The sequence below is a fragment of the Physeter macrocephalus genome, chromosome 9, assembly GCF_002837175.3.
Source record: "Physeter macrocephalus isolate SW-GA chromosome 9, ASM283717v5, whole genome shotgun sequence".
Classification (NCBI taxonomy): Eukaryota; Metazoa; Chordata; class Mammalia; order Artiodactyla; family Physeteridae; genus Physeter; species Physeter macrocephalus.
The window spans coordinates 97,305,100-97,322,386 of NC_041222.1; the positions used below are offsets into that span (position 1 = coordinate 97,305,100).

The window sequence follows — 17,287 nt, forward strand, 5'->3', positions numbered from 1 at the left end:
CTGGTTTGGGATCTCAGGATTTAAAATATGCCCTTACTCTGCCCTTTTTTGGCACCAGTTTCTCAGCTTGCCACATCATGAGAGGCCTCCCCAAAGCCCTTTCCTTCAGATACTCTTCCTGGATGAGGAATTCATTTACCTCTGTGGCTGCAGCTATTGCCCAAGGTTCATGGCTCCCACACCTACATCCCAAGCCTTGTCCTCCTGTGCCGGCCTCTTCCTGTCTGCTCAAAGTCAGCTCACTCTTTAAACCTCAGCTTAAGTGCCACCTATGCCATGAAGTCTTCTCCAGTGCCTCCAGTTGTCAGTAACCTGTCCCTCCTCTTGCCCTCAGAGATGCTGCCAATGGTTTAGTTCTTAATTGTGCAGAACTCCTCAAGCTGTAGTCCTGATTCTCCCCCTAAAAACCTGGAGAATGGCTTGTTAAAATGGAAGTGCCAAGGCAACATCCTCAAAAGATAATTTCAATAAGCCTGGTCAATTATTTTCATTTACAAACACCCACATCAAAGAAATGTATATTTCAACAAACTCTCAGGGATTTTGATACAAATTGAAATTTGAAGAAAAATTGCCTTGGGCGTTCCATGTATGTCCCACATGGTTGTCCCCATTGAAAGGTTTTGTAAACCTTTTCAATGTGAGAATTGTTTTTTAATGCTTGGAAGTGAGCTCCATGCTGGACATATAATTGGAATTTTTAGTTTTCAGCATCAGGAATTGGAGATTAGTGGGACCCAGGGGGGTCTTGGTGATGGGTTTTAGTCTCCTGCCTAATCTGGATCAACCACCTTTATTCCTTGATATGTGCAATTGATAGTGTTTTCTGAGTCCTACATACAGTGCTTCAGTAAAATTCAATACAAAGGAAGCTTCAAGACAGGTACCCTGGCCTTTCTTTCAACCAGATTACTGCCTCTAACCCCATCCTATACAGACATGCTGGAGCAACCATTGCCTGGGACCCAAAGATTAATAAAACTAGTTTCTGTTTTCAAGGAATTTCAAGAATAACATCTGAGAAAGATAAGTAAATATAATCATACAATAATCAAAACATCTAAGAGGTACAGAAGTATTGGCAGAGTCAGGGACTGAGTTTAAAAGAATGCGTAGGAATTAATTCAACGAGGCAGGGAAGAGCAACTTAAGCAAGGGAACCTAAATGTGCAAACAATGGAGGTGTGGACCAACACGGTTTATCAGGGAATGAATGGGAAGTGCAGGAGTTTGGTGAAAGAGGGTGGTGGGAATGGACCTTCCTCTTGACCTCGGGTATTCCAATGAAAAGATGAAGAAGCTGGTGGGATAAATTTGTGGGAATAGACCCTTGAGGTCACTCTTGTCTCCTTTTACTCAGAAGCAGACAGTTCTTTTTTTTTTTAATTTTTTTAATTAATTAGTTTATTTATTTATTTTTGGCTGCATTGGGTCTTCGTTGCTGTACATGGGCTTTCTCTAGTTGCGGCGAGCAGGGGCTACTCTGTTGCGGTGTGCAGGTTTCTCATTGCGGTGGCTTCTCTTGTTGCAGAGCACGGGCTCTAAGCACACGGGCTTCAGTAGTTGTGGCACATGGGCTCAGTAGTTGTGGCTTGCAGCTCTAGAGCGCAGGCTCAGTAGTTGTGGCGCACGGGCTTAGTTGCTCTGCGGCATGTGGGATCTTCCGGCAGCAGGGCTCGAACCTGTGTCCCCTGCATTGGCAGGCGGATTCTTAACCACTGTGCCACCAGGGAAGTCCCCAGAAGCAGACAGTTCTTGATGGTATGGTCACAGCCTCTCACTTTTTCAAGCACAGCAGGTTTCCGAAGCCCCTGGGGTTACAGCTTTGGGCTCCTTATTCATTCTAGGGCAGTGACTTTCCAAAGGTTTGACTGCAACCTCTAGTAAGAAATACATCTTCTTTTCCCATTTAGGTTGTTACATAATATTGAGCAAAGAATTTAAAAAAGAATAGATACATGTATATGTATAACTGAATCACTTTGCTGTACGCCTGAAACCAACATGACATTGTTAATCAACTGTACTCCAATATAAAATAAAAAGTTAAAAAAAATACATCTTAGGCTATGACCTGGAACTTACATACAAATATAAAATTGAAATACAATTTCCGTAAAACAATATCTCCATTACTGCCTGGAACCACTTTGATATGTTATTTTCTATTTCCGTTTCCATTTAAATTCTCTTCTATTCCTATTTTTTTTTTTCTTTTTTTTTTGTGGTATGCGGGCCTCCCTCTGCTGTGGCCTCTCCCGCCGCGGAGCGCAGGCTCCGGACGCGCAGGCCCAGCGGCCACGGCCCACGGGCCCAGCCGCTCCGCGGCACGCGGGATCCTCCCAGACCGGGGCGCGAACCCGGCTCCCCCGCATCGGCAGGCAGACGCGCAACCACTGCGCCACCAGGGAAGCCCCTATTCCTATTTTTAAAAAATTAAATTTGGGTGGCACACACTAAGTTGATTTCACAATCCAGTGAGTTACAGCTCGCAGTCTGAGGAACACTGTCCTAAGACTTATATCCGAGTTCGAGAGTGTTGAGAAGCAGCACAGTGCAGGAGCTAAGAACTTGGACTCTGGAAGCAAAACACCAGAATTGACGTCTTTGTTCTCTCACTTACGACCTGTGTGGCCTTGCGCAAGTGACTTAACCTTTCTAAGCCTCAGTTGCCTTGTCTGCAAAATGGGATGATAGAGTTGTTGTGAGGATTAAGTGAGTATATATATATATATATATATATATATATATATATATATATAGACTCAGAAAATTGTCAGGCATCTAGTAAATGTTGCCTATGTGTTAGCTGCCACCACCACCATCATCATCATCATCACCTCTGATCCCTCCTGTTTTCCTGTTCTAAAATGAAGCTAAATTGCAGTACCACTAGTGGGGGCCGGGGGGGATAGCAATACCAAAAGATTTATTTACAAAGCTGTACAAAACTACAGTGTGAGGGGCAGGGTGGGGAGGTGCCCTGGGACCCTGTTCACACAGGCTGCCCCCACCCCACTCCTGTTTGCAGGGATAGGAGGAGAGAGACTCCTTTCCCAGCCATGGTTTGGCGTTCTGGATAAAGGGAGGACTGCAGGATCTGAAATGATCCCCTCTGCTTTCCACTAACAAACGTTTTATTTCCTCACTAGCTCGCTATTTGTGACCACCTAGCATCCCACACCCCTAAAGTGAGGACTTCCTTCTTACTCTGCATCTTGGGGACCACATTAGAATGTCAATCCATGCAAAGAAAAATTGGATTTTTTTTTCTTACCAATTTAGTGCACTGAGTCCAACACAGGGCAGCCCACAAGCCGGGGATGGGGGGCGGGGGGCAGGGTGGTAAAAAGAAGGCTGGCGTGTTTCAACCCTCCTCACCCAGCACCTCAGATACTCTGATGGTCCAACTAAAGAATAAAAGGGGCATCTGGCACCTGATGGGCAGAAACCAAATTCAAGAACATTCTATCAATTACACAAAGGACAAATTCAAGAAATAAAAAAACGGAGACTTGGAGTAAATGTTTCATTATTGGTCATGATGATCAAAAGATGATGGTTAAAACACACACACACGCACACGCGCGCGCGCACACACACACACACACACACACACACACACACGCAGACCTCATCCCCCAGCCGCAGGGCCCCACCCCCACCCCCTGCTGGCGTCTCTGGCCACGCCCTGCAGCCCTCGCTCCACCCAGGACTCCGCCCTTCACTCGGAATTCTACCGCCTGATTTTAACTTCCCTCAAGGCGGTGCCCGGATGCTCACTGTGCAGAAAAGCTGAGGACTTGCCCTGGGCTGGGTAGCAAATGCCCACGAGTCCTCCATCTCCCTTTCCAAACCTCGCTCCTTTTCTCCCCTCTCCTACCCCATCATTGTTCCCCTGAAACAAATAGGATGGCTTCACAGGTCAATTCTTAACACGTACAAACACCAAAAGCAGAGGAAACGCCCCTGGCCACCCCCCTCCCCCCAAACCCCGGTGCTGGGAGAGCAGCCAGCGGCGGGCGAGGCTGCCTCGGGAACTGCGGAGCCGCTGGAGCTGTCCGGCCGTTCTGGAAACTTCTTTGCCTCTGGGCTTTACCGGGAGGCCTCCTCCTTCAGCTCCTTGTTTTTCCGCACCTCCTCCGCGTGCTTGTCCTGGCACACACACACACACACACACACACACACACACACACACACACACACACACTCAGACCTCATCCCCCAGCCGCAGGGCCCCACCCCCACCCCCTGCTGGCGTCTCTGGCCACGCCCTGCAGCCCTCGCTCCACCCAGGACTCCGCCCTTCACTCGGAATTCTACCGCCTGATTTTAACTTCCCTCAAGGCGGTGCCCGGATGCTCACTGTGCAGAAAAGCTGAGGACTTGCCCTGGGCTGGGTAGCAAATGCCCACGAGTCCTCCATCTCCCTTTCCAAACCTCGCTCCTTTTCTCCCCTCTCCTACCCCATCATTGTTCCCCTGAAACAAATAGGATGGCTTCACAGGTCAATTCTTAACATGTACAAACACCAAAAGCAGAGGAAACGCCCCTGGCCACCCCCCTCCCCCCAAACCCCGGTGCTGGGAGAGCAGCCAGCGGCGGGCGAGGCTGCCTCGGGAACTGCGGAGCCGCTGGAGCTGTCCGGCCGTTCTGGAAACTTCTTTGCCTCTGGGCTTTACCGGGAGGCCTCCTCCTTCAGCTCCTTGTTTTTCCGCACCTCCTCCGCGTGCTTGTCCTGGGAAGGAAGGGAGGGAAAAGGACAGGTCACACGGGCTTCCCCAGGATAAAGGGAGGCCGAGGGGCAGGAGAGCCAAAGCAAAGAGTGTGGCCACCACTGGCCACCACAGGAAGTGACGAGCAGGGTCTGCAAAGGCGTCCTGAGAAGGGGAGAAGGTGGCAGGTGAGGCTGGCAGGAGGCAGGTGAGCGAGCCTGCTGGTGGGGCCCCTGGATGCTCGTTGACTAGACACAGCCTCCCTGGGGGAACCCACCTGGCAGGGGCCACCAGTCTCCACCTCCCTCACCTGGCCGTCTGGGGGCTGCACTGATTACACTGCTTGACTTAATGTAAGGAGTAGCTCCATGTAGCTTGTGCCAGAAGAGCAGGTAGAACTCACTGCAGGTGGCCCCTGCACACAGGCAACTGGACTGCCCTTGTGTTTCCTGTCCATCTCCTTAGTGAGGGTTGTCTTAAGCCCCCTGACGAAAGGGGAGGGCTTGTGAAGTATAAATCGACTAAAGAACTTCCGGAAATGTCCAGCTCTACAAAGTGGCTTTTTTTGTAAGTGTGCTAAAAGAATCCTCTTTTGTGTCCCAGAATCATCAAACCAAATGATAGGGTCTGACTTCAAACGCCCATCAGCTGTGTGACTTTGACCAACTCACTTCACCCATCAGGTTCAGTTCTCTGGTATTAAACGGGAGGGGCGTATGGATGGAAAGCTCTTTTACCTCTAGAATTCTGTGATTTTAGTGTTCACTTCTAGGGCTTATCTCGGTCTACCTTACATCCCTGCTCATGGTGAAGACATCTGGGTCCTCCTTGTGGGCAGGGAGCATGCCTTTTCCTCTTTGTATCTCCCCGTTCCTCATATGGCACCTTGTGCATGGTAGGTGCTCAATAAATCCTGTCTCTGCCAGAGCCTGGCATCCGCCCAGATATCATCACATCCAGGTATGCATCAGCCTGGGGGAGACCCACTGAGGCAGCCCAGGGTCCCAGGATGTACCTTAAACTACAGATCTGTCGCTGGAGAGGCCCTAGAACTTTCCACGTCCCTGGGGAAAGTGTGGGGAGTGGTTCTCGACCTTGCTGTTCATCAGCATGACCTCAGAAGCTTGTTAAACTGGGGTCCTCAGGCACCATCCCTAGAGAGCCGGGATTGGTAGGTCTGGAGTAGGGTCCAGGTATCTGTAGTTTTAAACTTTACACCAAGTGAGTCTGGTGCGGATGGCCAGTGATCCACACAAGTACTGACAGAGAGACATCGTTATAGGTGTCCCTGGCTGGGGCAGAGCACACACCTGTCTCTCACCCCACCTCCTTCCTTCATCGTTGGGCAAAGGGGAAGAGTGGTCAAGATTCCAGAGGAGTGAAGCTCACCCAAATGTCTGCTCTGACATTTTGCTTCTTTAAGGCTGATCTCACTTCCAAAGCGCTTCCTCCAGACTGTGGACCTTCCCAATCTCTCCAGCTCAGAATCTACCTCTATTCCCAAGTGAGCTCACTGAACAGAACCCTAGGTTTCTGGATTCCCTTGCCTTGGCCTCCAGTGGCTCCCTGTCTGACAAAAGGCCAGCAGGATGATTGTGGGCTGGTCTCCCTGAAACAAGCATTGAAAGAGCCACCTGGGACTTCCCTGGTGGTCCAGTGGTTAAGATTCCATGCTTCCAGTGCAGGGGCCGCGGGTTTGATACCTGGCCGGGGAACTAAGATCCCACATGCCGCATGGCATGGCCAAATTTAAAAAAGAAAGAAAGAAAGAAAGAAAGACAAAAAGAGCCACCTGGCCTCATATCCAAAGAACTGGGCTCTAGTCCCAGCTCCACTGCTTAGTGGCTGTGTGACCCTGGACAAGTCATTTGACCTTCTCTAACATGGTTTCCTCATCAATAAAATAAGGATAACACCCATCCTGCTTACCTCATTGTGAGGATAGGGGTATGATGAAATAAAAGTGTTTTGCAGTTTTTCAAATCCCATATCATGGCTCTAGCCTCAATATTTCCCTTGGGTTTAGCCTAAGAACCCATGCCCCATCCTATCCCAATCCCTAATTTTTTTTTTTCCTGCAAGAGTTTGCTCCTACCCATCCCTCAGTAACTGGGGAAGCCTGAAATCAGACCTGGAACACTTCCCTCCCATGTGATACTTGATGGAGGCCTTGCTGCCCCTAGAAAGATGGAGAAAGAGAGCAGAGGACCTGCCACATGCTGGCCAGCTGCAGGGCCCACACACATCCAGATCCCCTGTGAAGAAACCAGATCTTTCTAGTAGCTTTGCCAAGGGCCTGAGACTCTAGGTGGTTGGGCAGAAAGGAGCGGGGACCACGCAGCTCACCATGGGACGAGGCCACCGATCGGGTCCCGGGAGTCACCGCGCAGCAGGCGGCGCCTGGAAATAAAACACAGAGCTGGAGCTCTCCCAGGAGCCGCAGGAGAAACTGGGGCAGCCTTGGGACTCAGGAAACGAGGCCAGCATGTTCTCAGCAGAACGGGCTGTTATTCCACTGACACGTGGGACCAACCCCAGTCTCTCACGTTTCTCATATTCAGGTGACACCATTTGGTTTATTGACAAAAGGCAGAATATTGGAAAGACCAGTGACTCACTCAGTCCATATCAAGAAATTTGGAGAGAATTGTGTTTCCTGCTCAATGGGCAGCTCAGCTCATCATGCCCTTGGCTTAGAGCCAAGAGCTCAAGTCAGCATCTTTCATTAAGTCACATCGGTCCATTCAAGGATGAAGCCAGGAATGTATAACTGCTTGTTCATCCCTTCTCCCCTGCATTAGGCAGGCTTTCTCTAGAAGATAAGAGGTCTGATCTCCCTCAGACAATGAGAAATTTCGATTTTGTAGCTGGGCAGCATGTCACCCAAGGAATTCCAAAGCTCGGTTCATTTTTCTTGCCTATGACTTCCCAAATCATCCCTTGGAACTCTCTAAGGATCTAGCCTAACAGAATTCTTGCCTGAGGCTGCTTGCTCCCTGAAATGATCTGTGTGTCCATTATACTTGCCGTGGAAGGAAGAACAGGTCCCAAGAGTCTCCTCTCTGATCCAAGACCACTTACCTTCTCTTGCAGCCGTTCCAACATGGCGGCAAGGTGGGCCTCCCGGTTCTCCTTATTGGACTCCATCTTCTGAGCCAGTTTTTCCTTTGCCATCTTGATGAAGTTGTTGTTTTCCTCAATGGCTTTTTGGATCACCTCCCGCTCATGTTCTCGCTTCTCTGCCAGGTGCTTCAGAAGCTCAGCTTCCTGGTACTAGTGGAGCATGAAGGGAGAAAGAGGCCCTTGAAGGTGAGCATGCCACGGTGTGTTTTTAGCATCGTGACTTAAGAGCTCCACACTCAGAACACATGCCTCCCTGAGCCTGGTTGCCTGGCCCACTGGCAGGAAGCAAGGACACTTCCTGGATTCTCCCACTGGACCCTCAGTCCTCTTTTTCTCGTTGCCGTAATTCATTCATTCATTCATTAATTCATTCATTCACAAATATGGAGTGACCAGATACGAAGTACCAGGCACTATTCCAGCAGCTTGGGGAAAAAAAAAAGTCTACTAGAGACAAGACATGTATAAATAACTCTAACCCAGACTAGCATGTGACATATGCCTTGAGAGATAGGAAAGAAGTGCTATAGGAATTCAAGGGTGATAATTTTCACCTTCAAAGATGAAGGAAAGCTTACACAGAAATGGCATAAGAGTTGGGCCATAAGAATCCATAGAAAGCAAGGAAGGCACACCAAGGGGTGAAGGCCTACCATGCCATGACCTTCTTCCCCCTCCCCCAATTAAGGACCCCTTTCCTTAATTGTCTAGCCTTTCCCTAAATCCTTAGTGTTGGTCAATGTCTTACCTTGTCACGATAAGGTCACCCCTGGGAGTTATGTAATTCAGTGACTTATCCCCCTAACCAAATTCCTAGAGACCTGGGGCTTTTACTTCTTTGTTTCCCTCAGTGGTGTCTCACTCTCTGCCCGGTACCTGGAAGAGCTGCCTAAATATCTATAGGTTGGTGGTGACCTGACCCCCAGCTCAGAGCCACCACCTGTCTTCCTCAACATCCTCCCCGCTCATGCTCAGACAGAGGGGAAAAAGGGACAGCACTGACCTTCCTTCGCTCCTCAGCCGCTTCCAGTTTCTTCTGGATTTCTTCCAGTGATGGGTCTCGCCTCCTGGGGAGGGAGGCATTGAACTCGGGCACCCCATCAAAGGAGGGTGGCTTCAGGATGACTTCAAAGGACTGGCCAGAGGTGCATTTGTTCAGCTCGATGACTTCCATGTCGGAAATGACACACCAGTTCAGGTCCACCGTGTCTGCTGCAGAGAGCACAAAAGGGGCTGCTCACCCCCTGAAGACCATATGGGCCCCCCCTAAAGCATGCACACATACATGGGAGGTCTGGGGGCCCCAAGGCAGACCAATGACCAGGGTTCTGGGTCTGTCCTGAACATGGCACCGAACGTCGCTGGGCTCTGATGGGGCTGAAGGAGTTGGTAGCCACAGGAAGGTCTCAGACTCTGAGAGCAGGGGCCCCAGCATAAGGGATTTCTAATAATGGCTGTAGCAACTGGCTTTGCTTCTGCTTCTGACAAGGTTCCTCCGGTAGCTGAGCTCTTGCTTATATTGGCACACACTGAGGCGTTTACTTACCACCCACCTCCCGTCCACTCCTCGCCCCACTACCGATCCGATGGCTCAGCCTTCGGACACCTCTCCCCCTACGCCCTCCTACCCTGCTCTCTTCTTTCTCTCCAGTCAGTACTGTCTCTCCGCTGGCTTTCATCTTTTCTCCTACACTCTCTCCCACACCAGCCTAAACAGAAAAAACAATCTCAGGTGACCCAAGCACTCCCACCTGTCATTTCCAGACCAAACCCATCCTTTCCTTTGAAGCCCCAGGAAACTAAGAGGTGACCTATTCCCTGACCACCGCCTCCAATCAGGATGTGGCCATTCAGTGCTCCCTGCCAGTGTCCTGGGACCTGTCACCAGGCTCAGCTGGCGTAGCGATCCCAGAGCCTGCTTGGGTGGCTGAAGAGCGGAAGTCCCTTGCCACATCTGGACCTGCTCAGAGCATTCTCGACCCTTCGCTGAGGAGACCTGTGGGCGGCTCATTTACACCATGACCGCCCCCCTTCTAGGCTAGGTGTCCCCGAGGGCAGACCTCCTGTCTACTCGGCCTCTGCGTCCTCCACGGCACCCATCTGTTACACGCATGAACAAAAGCTGAGATCGAGGGCACTCTGCAGAGGGTCTGACTCAGACCCCCAGCTGCTGTCTGGTCCCCCAGGCCGCAGCCCCACACCCACCTTCGCGTGGAACTTAGACCCTCAGCATCAGCTGTGGTGATTTTACTGGCTCTGGGAAAGAGAGTGCGATGTAGGGAGGAGATTTTCAGGAAACTGCGGTGGAGGTGCTGGCCTCTGGACGCAAGCTACAGGGAGCTTCCGTCCTACTCTCCCGGCTGTGACCCTCACGTACCTTCATATTTATAGGATGACTTATTCAGGGGGTCTGCCAGGAAACAGGGGCAGAACAAGGACACCAGCGGGAGCTCCTTCATCTTCTCTTTGTAGGCTGTGGAAACACCCGGCAGAAGAAGAGGGCGACCCCCTTCCTAGACTCAGAAGCCAGCACCCATGCAAGTGTGGGCGCCTGAGCGGCGGGGGGTCACCGAGCCCCACAGAGGCACCCAAACCACCCAAATCCACCCCTTGGCTGGAGATCCAGCCCCTTTTGCCCTGACCAGCTCTGTTCAGGATCCCTGTGTGTGATTTGGACCCACTTCCGTCCACCTGCGCCTTCCAGGGCACCCAGAGGACCCCATCTTCTCTCCAGCACATCGTCTCCCTTTGTGGTACTGAACGCAAAATGCCTGCAGGTACGGACCCCAAGCACCAGTGCCCTCGCGCCCCCCGGCACCCTGGACCTCAATTTCTATGTCCCCGTACGTGCCCAGGATATTCTGTTCCTTTTGCTCCAGGACGAAGGAAACCCACACTCCATTCTCAGAGTACTTGGCGGTGCTTCCCTGAAGGTAAAAAAGGCCACTACCATCCCTGTGGTCCTGCCTCTCCCTGGGTGACAAGGTCAGGCTGTGAGCTTTCCCTGACCATCCCAGTGCAGTGGTCAAAGCCAGTGGGGCTGGTGTCCATGAGGGCTGGAGGGGTCCCCCCACCCCCATTTGGTCTCTCAGTGTTTGGGGAGGATTTGGAAACTGCGAGGTCACGAGTTAGAGCTGATATCTGTTGGGGTTTTTGTTTTTGCCACGTCGCACAGCTTGTGGGATCTTAGTTTCCTGGCTAGGGATCGAACCCAGGCCCTCAGCAGTGCAAGTGCCGAGTCTTAGCCACTGGACCACCAGGGAATTCTCTAGAGTTGATTTGTTGGGTCCAGTCCAATCCATCTCCTCTGGGCCCTGGTGTGTGCTCCTGTCGGCCCCTCCCCCATCCCTATTGCCCTGAACTGTCCCCTCATTTCCTTTTACTAATTGAAAACAGGATTAACTGCAAAAACAATACCTGGGCATTGTAAAGACTTTTTTAAAAACAAGTGCAGATGAGTAAAAGGAAGAAGAGCTCGGCTGTGATACCACCCCTCATCCAAAGATAGCCTCTTTTAACCCTTAGGTGTATTTCCTGTCAGCCTTTTATCTTTTCTATGCACACGTAAGTACATCTATGCATGTACAGAAATACCCTATGCTGTAGTGCCCCATTACGAAAACGGTTTTTTTACCTACCCGCGAGGGTCATGTTTTCTGGAATGTGAGAGGTGAGTCCTAGTGAAAGTCAGGGTAGGTCTGCCACCAGCTCAGGACACTGTCACAAATCCAAAAAGCAGATCGTTTTAGCTGACAGGTTATTCGCATAAGGAAGGTCTTTACACAACTGGGGAGGAAATCCCAGGAGGTACCTCATCTGCCCCCACCTCCAGGCTGACTATCCCTTCCCCAAACACCGACCCCCCTCTTCCACGTCACTCAGTCAAGTTCAGTTTCCAAGCGCTGAACTTGGAAAATTTCATAATTGAGAAGTTTATAATTTCATAATTGGTTTCCCAATCGCAAGACCCCCTGAGTCTCAAACATGGGTTTCCCCAAACAATGTATCAATGGATGTTGATCTGTCTCCCCGTGCAGCTTAGTGGCCTGGTCTAAAGGAAAGGTTAAGGTGAGAAACAAACCCTAAGTCAGAATCGCCTGGGAGGTATTTGCAAAATAACTCTGTGTCCTGAATCCCTCCCTACACCCAGCCCGGACCTTCCTGCCCAGAGCATTCTGACATTGGACAGAGGATGTCAAAATACCTCTTCAGTTCCCCTCACTCTCTTGCCCCCTGCCTGCTCCGAACCAGTGTTCTAAGCACTGCTTGACCCCCTTTAAGACAGCCCTGGACTACAAGAAGAAACAAATAACTAAGGAATAATGTAATCATTATGTGATTCGTGCAGAGATGGAAATCAGCATTTGGGATTACTATGGGAGCTCAGAGACAGGGCTCCAGACTCAGCACAAGGCCTGGGGAGCTAGGAAGGGCCCCCTGGTGATAGCAGCACTGGAACTGCTGCAAGATGAGTCGAAATTAAGCAGGAGACGGCAGGGAGGGCGTTCTGCCCGGGGAACAGCACATGCAAGAGTCCGGGTGAGAAAGGCCGGTGTCTATGGGGTCTCAAGCTGGTTGATGCTGGACCAGAAGGTGTGAAGGAGGCGAAACAGGAGAGGCAGAGAGTGAGTGGCCGTCGTGGGGACCACTTGATCCTTGGCCGCTGTGATGGTTAATTTTTGTGTCAACTCGACCGGGCTGAGAGATGCCCCGATAGCTGGTCAGCACCATCCTCGGGTGTGTCTGTGAGGTTGTCTCTGGAAGAGATGAGCGTTTGCGTGACAGACTGAGTAAAGAAGAGCCTCCCCAATGTGGGTGGGCCTCACCCAGTCCACTGAGGGGGTAGAACAAAAAGGCGGAGAAAGGGAGACTTTTCCCTGTCTGCTTGAGCTGGGACGTCTGTCTTCTCCCGACCTCAGGCATGGGAGCTCCTGGTCCTCTGGCCTTCAGGCTTGGACTAGGATTCCACCCCTGGCCTTCCTGGGCCTCCAGCTCGCAGCCAGCTCTGATCGTGACACTTCTCAGCCTCCGTAATTGCGTGAGCCAATCCTTCGTAATAAATCTCTTTCTATATGTATCCTATGGGTCTGTTTCTCTGGAGAACCCTGACAAGCACAGCCACTCTCAGTGGTCGCCGTGCCAGCAGAGGGTGGCACAAGCCCACAGCTTCACCGCCTGCCGCTCCATGAGCCAGAGGGCCTCTGAGACCAACTGAGAACCCCTTTCCCTGCTTACTGAAGTGTTTTCCCTCTGGGGACCAGGGTCTGTACTGGCTGGGGATGGGCAGGGGATGGGAGCAGGAGGCTCAGCTCTGGCTCTGGGGCTGGGCCAGCGTGGAGTCAGACACAGACTTCATCTCTCTCGTAGATGTTACTGGTTACTTCACATGTCTAACCTTGCTCGCCCCATCTTAATTCTGCAAAGAGTTGTACAAATTAAACGAGAAAAGCGTCCAGCAAAAGGGAACGTTTAATAAACATTAGTTCCTTTTCCCCTGCTTTTTACAACAAGGTCGCTACCGGGTACCACACACCTGCTTCTGAGTCCTCACCAGCCCTGCAGGTAAGGACTGTGGTCCCCATTTGCAGGTGGGGAAACGGAGGCTCAGAGGGTTCGTGTGGCTTGCTCAGGGTCACGCGGCTAAAAAGTGAAAGTGCAGAGATTTGAAACCAGGGCAAGTGGCCTTGAAGGGCTCTGTTCCCTGCAGCATCTCTGTGTTCTTCTCCTTGTGCTTTGGAGCCAGAGGCCCCTGTCGTGCCCCTCCCGATGCAGCACAATGGGCCTCTCTCCTCGGAGTCAAGTTGACCCTGGCAGTACCAGCGAGTCCCCAAACAGGGATGCGGGCTAAGTGCCTGGATACGACAGTCCTGGTCATGAGCTCTGCTCCACACCATCTCCCATTCGTGTCCAGGCTGATTGATGGGGTGGCTGGCAGAGGAAGGGAGCCATTGCCAGGAGAGGGCCCGGCCTCAGACCTCAACCTGGGTAATGAATCAGAAGCGGGGGTCCAAATAGGAAAGAGGAGGCAGAGAAGGCACCCTGAGAAAGAAGGGGACTGAGCTGGGCTTTTTCTGTAGGCGTGGGTACCTGGAGTCAGGGACCTCGCCCTTTGGCTGGAGCTGGAAATGATAATTAAGACCCTACACTCATGGAGCACTTTACTGACTACAGTTCTGGTCGCCTACATTGTGTCAGTTGATCTTTGCAGGAGGCTGGGCTGGGGCTGTTAAGACAGGCATCATCAGCTTTGCTTTTCATAAAGAACCTGGGGCTCAGAGATGTTAAGACTCTTAGCTAAGGTCACACAGCTAGTTGGTGTAGAGCTGGCTCTAGGATCCAGGTCTTCTGACTTGTAAGCTCGTCTCTTGTGGCCAGTGGAAGGACTGGATGCTAACTGCTGTCTCCTCCATGGTCCTGGGGACTCGGGGGAAAACAGTCTAGCCTCAGGATATGATGTAATGAAAAATATGTATTAAGTGCTCTCTACACGTCAATGGAAGGTGTTATGCTAGGAGGTTTAGGTGTAGGAGGAATCAAGTAGAGAACACAGGTCAGAGAGACAGAGAAGGAAGATGGGGCAGGGAAGAGGAGACATCGTAGAAATGGGCAGAAGGGACTTCCCTGGCGGTCCAGTGGTTAAGACTCCACGCTTCCAACGCAGGGGGCATGGATTTGATCCCTGGTTGGCGAACTAAGATCTCACAGGCCGCACAGCGTGACCAAAACATAAATAAATTTAGAAAACAAAAAAAGAAGATTAAAAAAAAAAATGAGCAGAGGTATGTATGGCCAAGGGATTTGCAACTGAGATCTCTCAGCTTCACAGGGCTGGAATCTACATCATTAAGCATGTGTATTTATAGAGCACCTACTATGTGACAAATGATTTCACTTTTTCATCGTGACCTTGTGATGTGGGAATTACTATCCCTGTTTTATACAGGTGTGAATTGTGGCTCAGAGAGGCTAAGTGGCATTTCCAGGGTCACTCAGTGTAATGGGTTGAATGGTGTCCCCCAGTAAGGTATGTCCACGTCCTAATCCCTGCAATCTGGGGATGTGACTTTCTTTGGAAAGGGTCTTTGCAGATTTAGGTAAGTTAAGGATCTCAAGACGAGATCATTCTGTATTATCTGGGTGGCACCTAAATCCAATGACAAGTGTTCTTCTAAGAAACATGCAGGGGAGAGATACACAGAGAGAAGAAGACCATGTAAAGATGGAGACAGAGGTTGGAGTGAAGCTGCCACAAGCCAAGGAATGCCTGGAGCCCTGGAAGCTGGCAGAAGTGGGAAGGACCCTCCCCTAGAGTTTCTGGGGGAGTGAGGCCCTGCCGACACCTTCATTTCTGGACTTCTGGACACCAGAACTTCGAGAGAAGGATTTGCTGTTGATTTAAGCCTTTAAGTTTGTGATAATTTGTTACAGCGGCCACAGGAAACTAATACACTAATAAGTGACAGAGCCAGGGTTCAAATCCATGGTTCGTTCATTGCATCTCAGCTCCCAGTGTTTACATGTGGTCTGATTTGTTCCTCAAAATAATCTGTGTATGTGTACCTGTGGGTACAGGTGCCCTGATAATTCCTCACGCAAATAGTCGCATCATTTCTATTGCACTCAAGACCCACAAGAACATTCTGAGAAAGGCTATAAGGGGATAGGAGGAGGGCAAGACTCTTCTGGAAGGCCCAGCAATGCAAAGGGGTCCTGAGTCCCTGGGTGGTGGCAGCCACAGCAGAGACCCTGACTTTATCTGTAATTAACCTGTGGCGTCAACATTGGGTGGGACCAGTCACACCCCCCTCCGCAGCACTCAGCCTGACTGCCTGAGGACTCCAGGGACTGCCAGAGAAGGGCAATAACAGGTGTTATTGCCAAGGTCAGAGAGGACAGAATGCCAGGAATTCAGGGAGGCAGGTGAAGATTAATAGACAATAAAAGCTAGAGTAGGCGGGAGACCAGGAGGACAGACCCATCAGTGGGAGATTCTATCCAACTCATCAGATATCAGAGCATCATCAGGTAAAACCCCCGCTGAGCCAAACCTCAGGCCCTCCCAGAGGCTCCTTGTGCATTTTCTATTAAGGCAGAGGCCAATCCCAGGCTTTGGGTTGCCCCTAAGGAAGACCAGGAAACTGACTGCATCCAGCAATAGCAAAGATCAAAGGGGCCCCCAACTGAAGGTGGATGCATCACAGTCACTCAGCCGATACGATAACCACAGAACCAGAGCCTGAGCTCAGGACGGTGGCTTCCCGAGCCCCCCGCCCCCACCCCGCAGTGCTCACTCCCACGCATTTCTGATGGGCGCAGACTTGTTGGTCGAGAAGCAGGGCCTCTCTGGGCAGCCCAGCCCCTGTGCTGTCAGTTATTGATCCGGACTAGTCAGTGGTGAGAGGACTCAAGCTTCAGGTGGCAAAGGTAGGAATGTGATGGGGTTATGATGCAGTTTATAATAGACTCTGCCTTGCCTCTAACGTTGCAGTGGTTCTGGAACTTGACTGTGTGCTGGACATGTGGACTAGGTTTATTGAGGAACAGAGAGGGCTCGCTGGGCTGCATGCAGGATGCATTGGGACCAGTTGCTAGAATAGGAATAGGAAGAGACCTCCAGACCAGGGAAAGGGTTCGTACTTTATCTTCTATTCAGTAGGAGGCCACCGACATCTTCGGAATAAAAAGGAAGAGAGGAAATGGTGATGCCGAGGATCATCGCAACAATAATAGCTATCATTTCTTGTGGCCAGTGACTGACAGAGAAGAGCATCCAGCTCTCAGATGCCACATGGCCTTTTACTGTGTGCAAGCCTGATCTCCGGAGGCATCTCTGACCGCCAACACGACCCAAGTGAGCAAGCGTTTTATTTGTCACTGCAAACACTGCCCAGATAATGCCATCAGGATGTGTCACATCTCATGTGGACTGTTTTTGAGAGAAAATCAGCTAATGCACATCTAAATGGTTTGAATAGAGTGGACCTTGGCAAGAGTGTTCAGAGACAGTAAAAGAACTCTGGTACAGAATCAGGCCGTGGAAGCGCTGAGTTCTGACCCACGTGCTTTAGCCACAAGCAGTACAGGAAGCTGGCTCTTTAGGTTCATGCCAATTATCAGCCTTTTTAAAAGTCCTGTTGAAATTATAATATTCACCGGAAATAAGCTGCACGAGCTACTTAAATGTCATAGAATCATATCCATACATATCATGTCCACATAGTAACCTGGTTATTTCGTGCTGATTGGCAGCCTTATGTCTTCCTTGGGTTTTTAAAAAGAAAAGGAGGTAAATTATTTTTTCATGATTGTGGTTTTCATTCCTTCCACAATATTTATTGAATATTTAATTCTGTGCCAAGCCCTCAGCTAGTTCCTAAAATAACCACAAGGGTTTTCAATAATGAAAGAATGAAATGGGTCCCCTGGGTGGGAATTTGGAGCCTCTGGAA

The 17,287-nt window shown here is 50.6% G+C and overlaps 1 protein-coding gene and 1 non-coding gene across 5 annotated transcripts; both read right to left on the reverse strand.

Annotated features, from left to right (window-relative positions):
- Nucleotides 1-4,678: 4,678 nt before the first annotated feature.
- Nucleotides 4,679-11,539, reverse strand: STMN4 (stathmin 4). Of its 4 annotated transcripts, XM_024130879.2 has the most exons (6): nucleotides 11,477-11,539; nucleotides 10,216-10,311; nucleotides 9,467-9,547; nucleotides 8,842-9,050; nucleotides 7,797-7,988; nucleotides 4,679-4,738 (listed from the first exon to the last, which is right to left on the reverse strand). In XM_024130879.2, exons 1-6 carry the CDS (start codon nucleotides 11,487-11,489, stop codon nucleotides 4,679-4,681), a joined length of 651 nt encoding a protein of 216 aa, XP_023986647.1. In that variant the 5' UTR covers nucleotides 11,490-11,539. The 4 variants fall into 4 exon arrangements, with proteins under 4 accessions (XP_023986647.1, XP_023986651.1, XP_023986648.1 ...); XM_024130883.2 differs by lacking the exon at nucleotides 9,467-9,547 and having other exon boundaries at nucleotides 8,842-9,047; XM_024130880.2 differs by lacking the exon at nucleotides 9,467-9,547.
- On the reverse strand, nucleotides 11,029-11,101 carry TRNAA-UGC (transfer RNA alanine (anticodon UGC)). The gene has a single exon. It is a non-coding gene; the product is annotated as a tRNA-Ala (tRNA).
- Nucleotides 11,540-17,287: the final 5,748 nt, after the last annotated feature.

Coding starts and splice junctions, on each gene's coding strand:
- STMN4 (XM_024130879.2), bottom strand. Junction 9,548..10,215: donor GTCATCCTATAAATATGAAG/GTACGTGAGGGT, acceptor TTTTCTGTTTAG/GCTGGTGTGGGAGAGAGTGT. Junction 4,739..7,796: donor TGGAACGGCTGCAAGAGAAG/GTAAGTGGTCTT, acceptor CTTCCTTCCCAG/GACAAGCACGCGGAGGAGGT.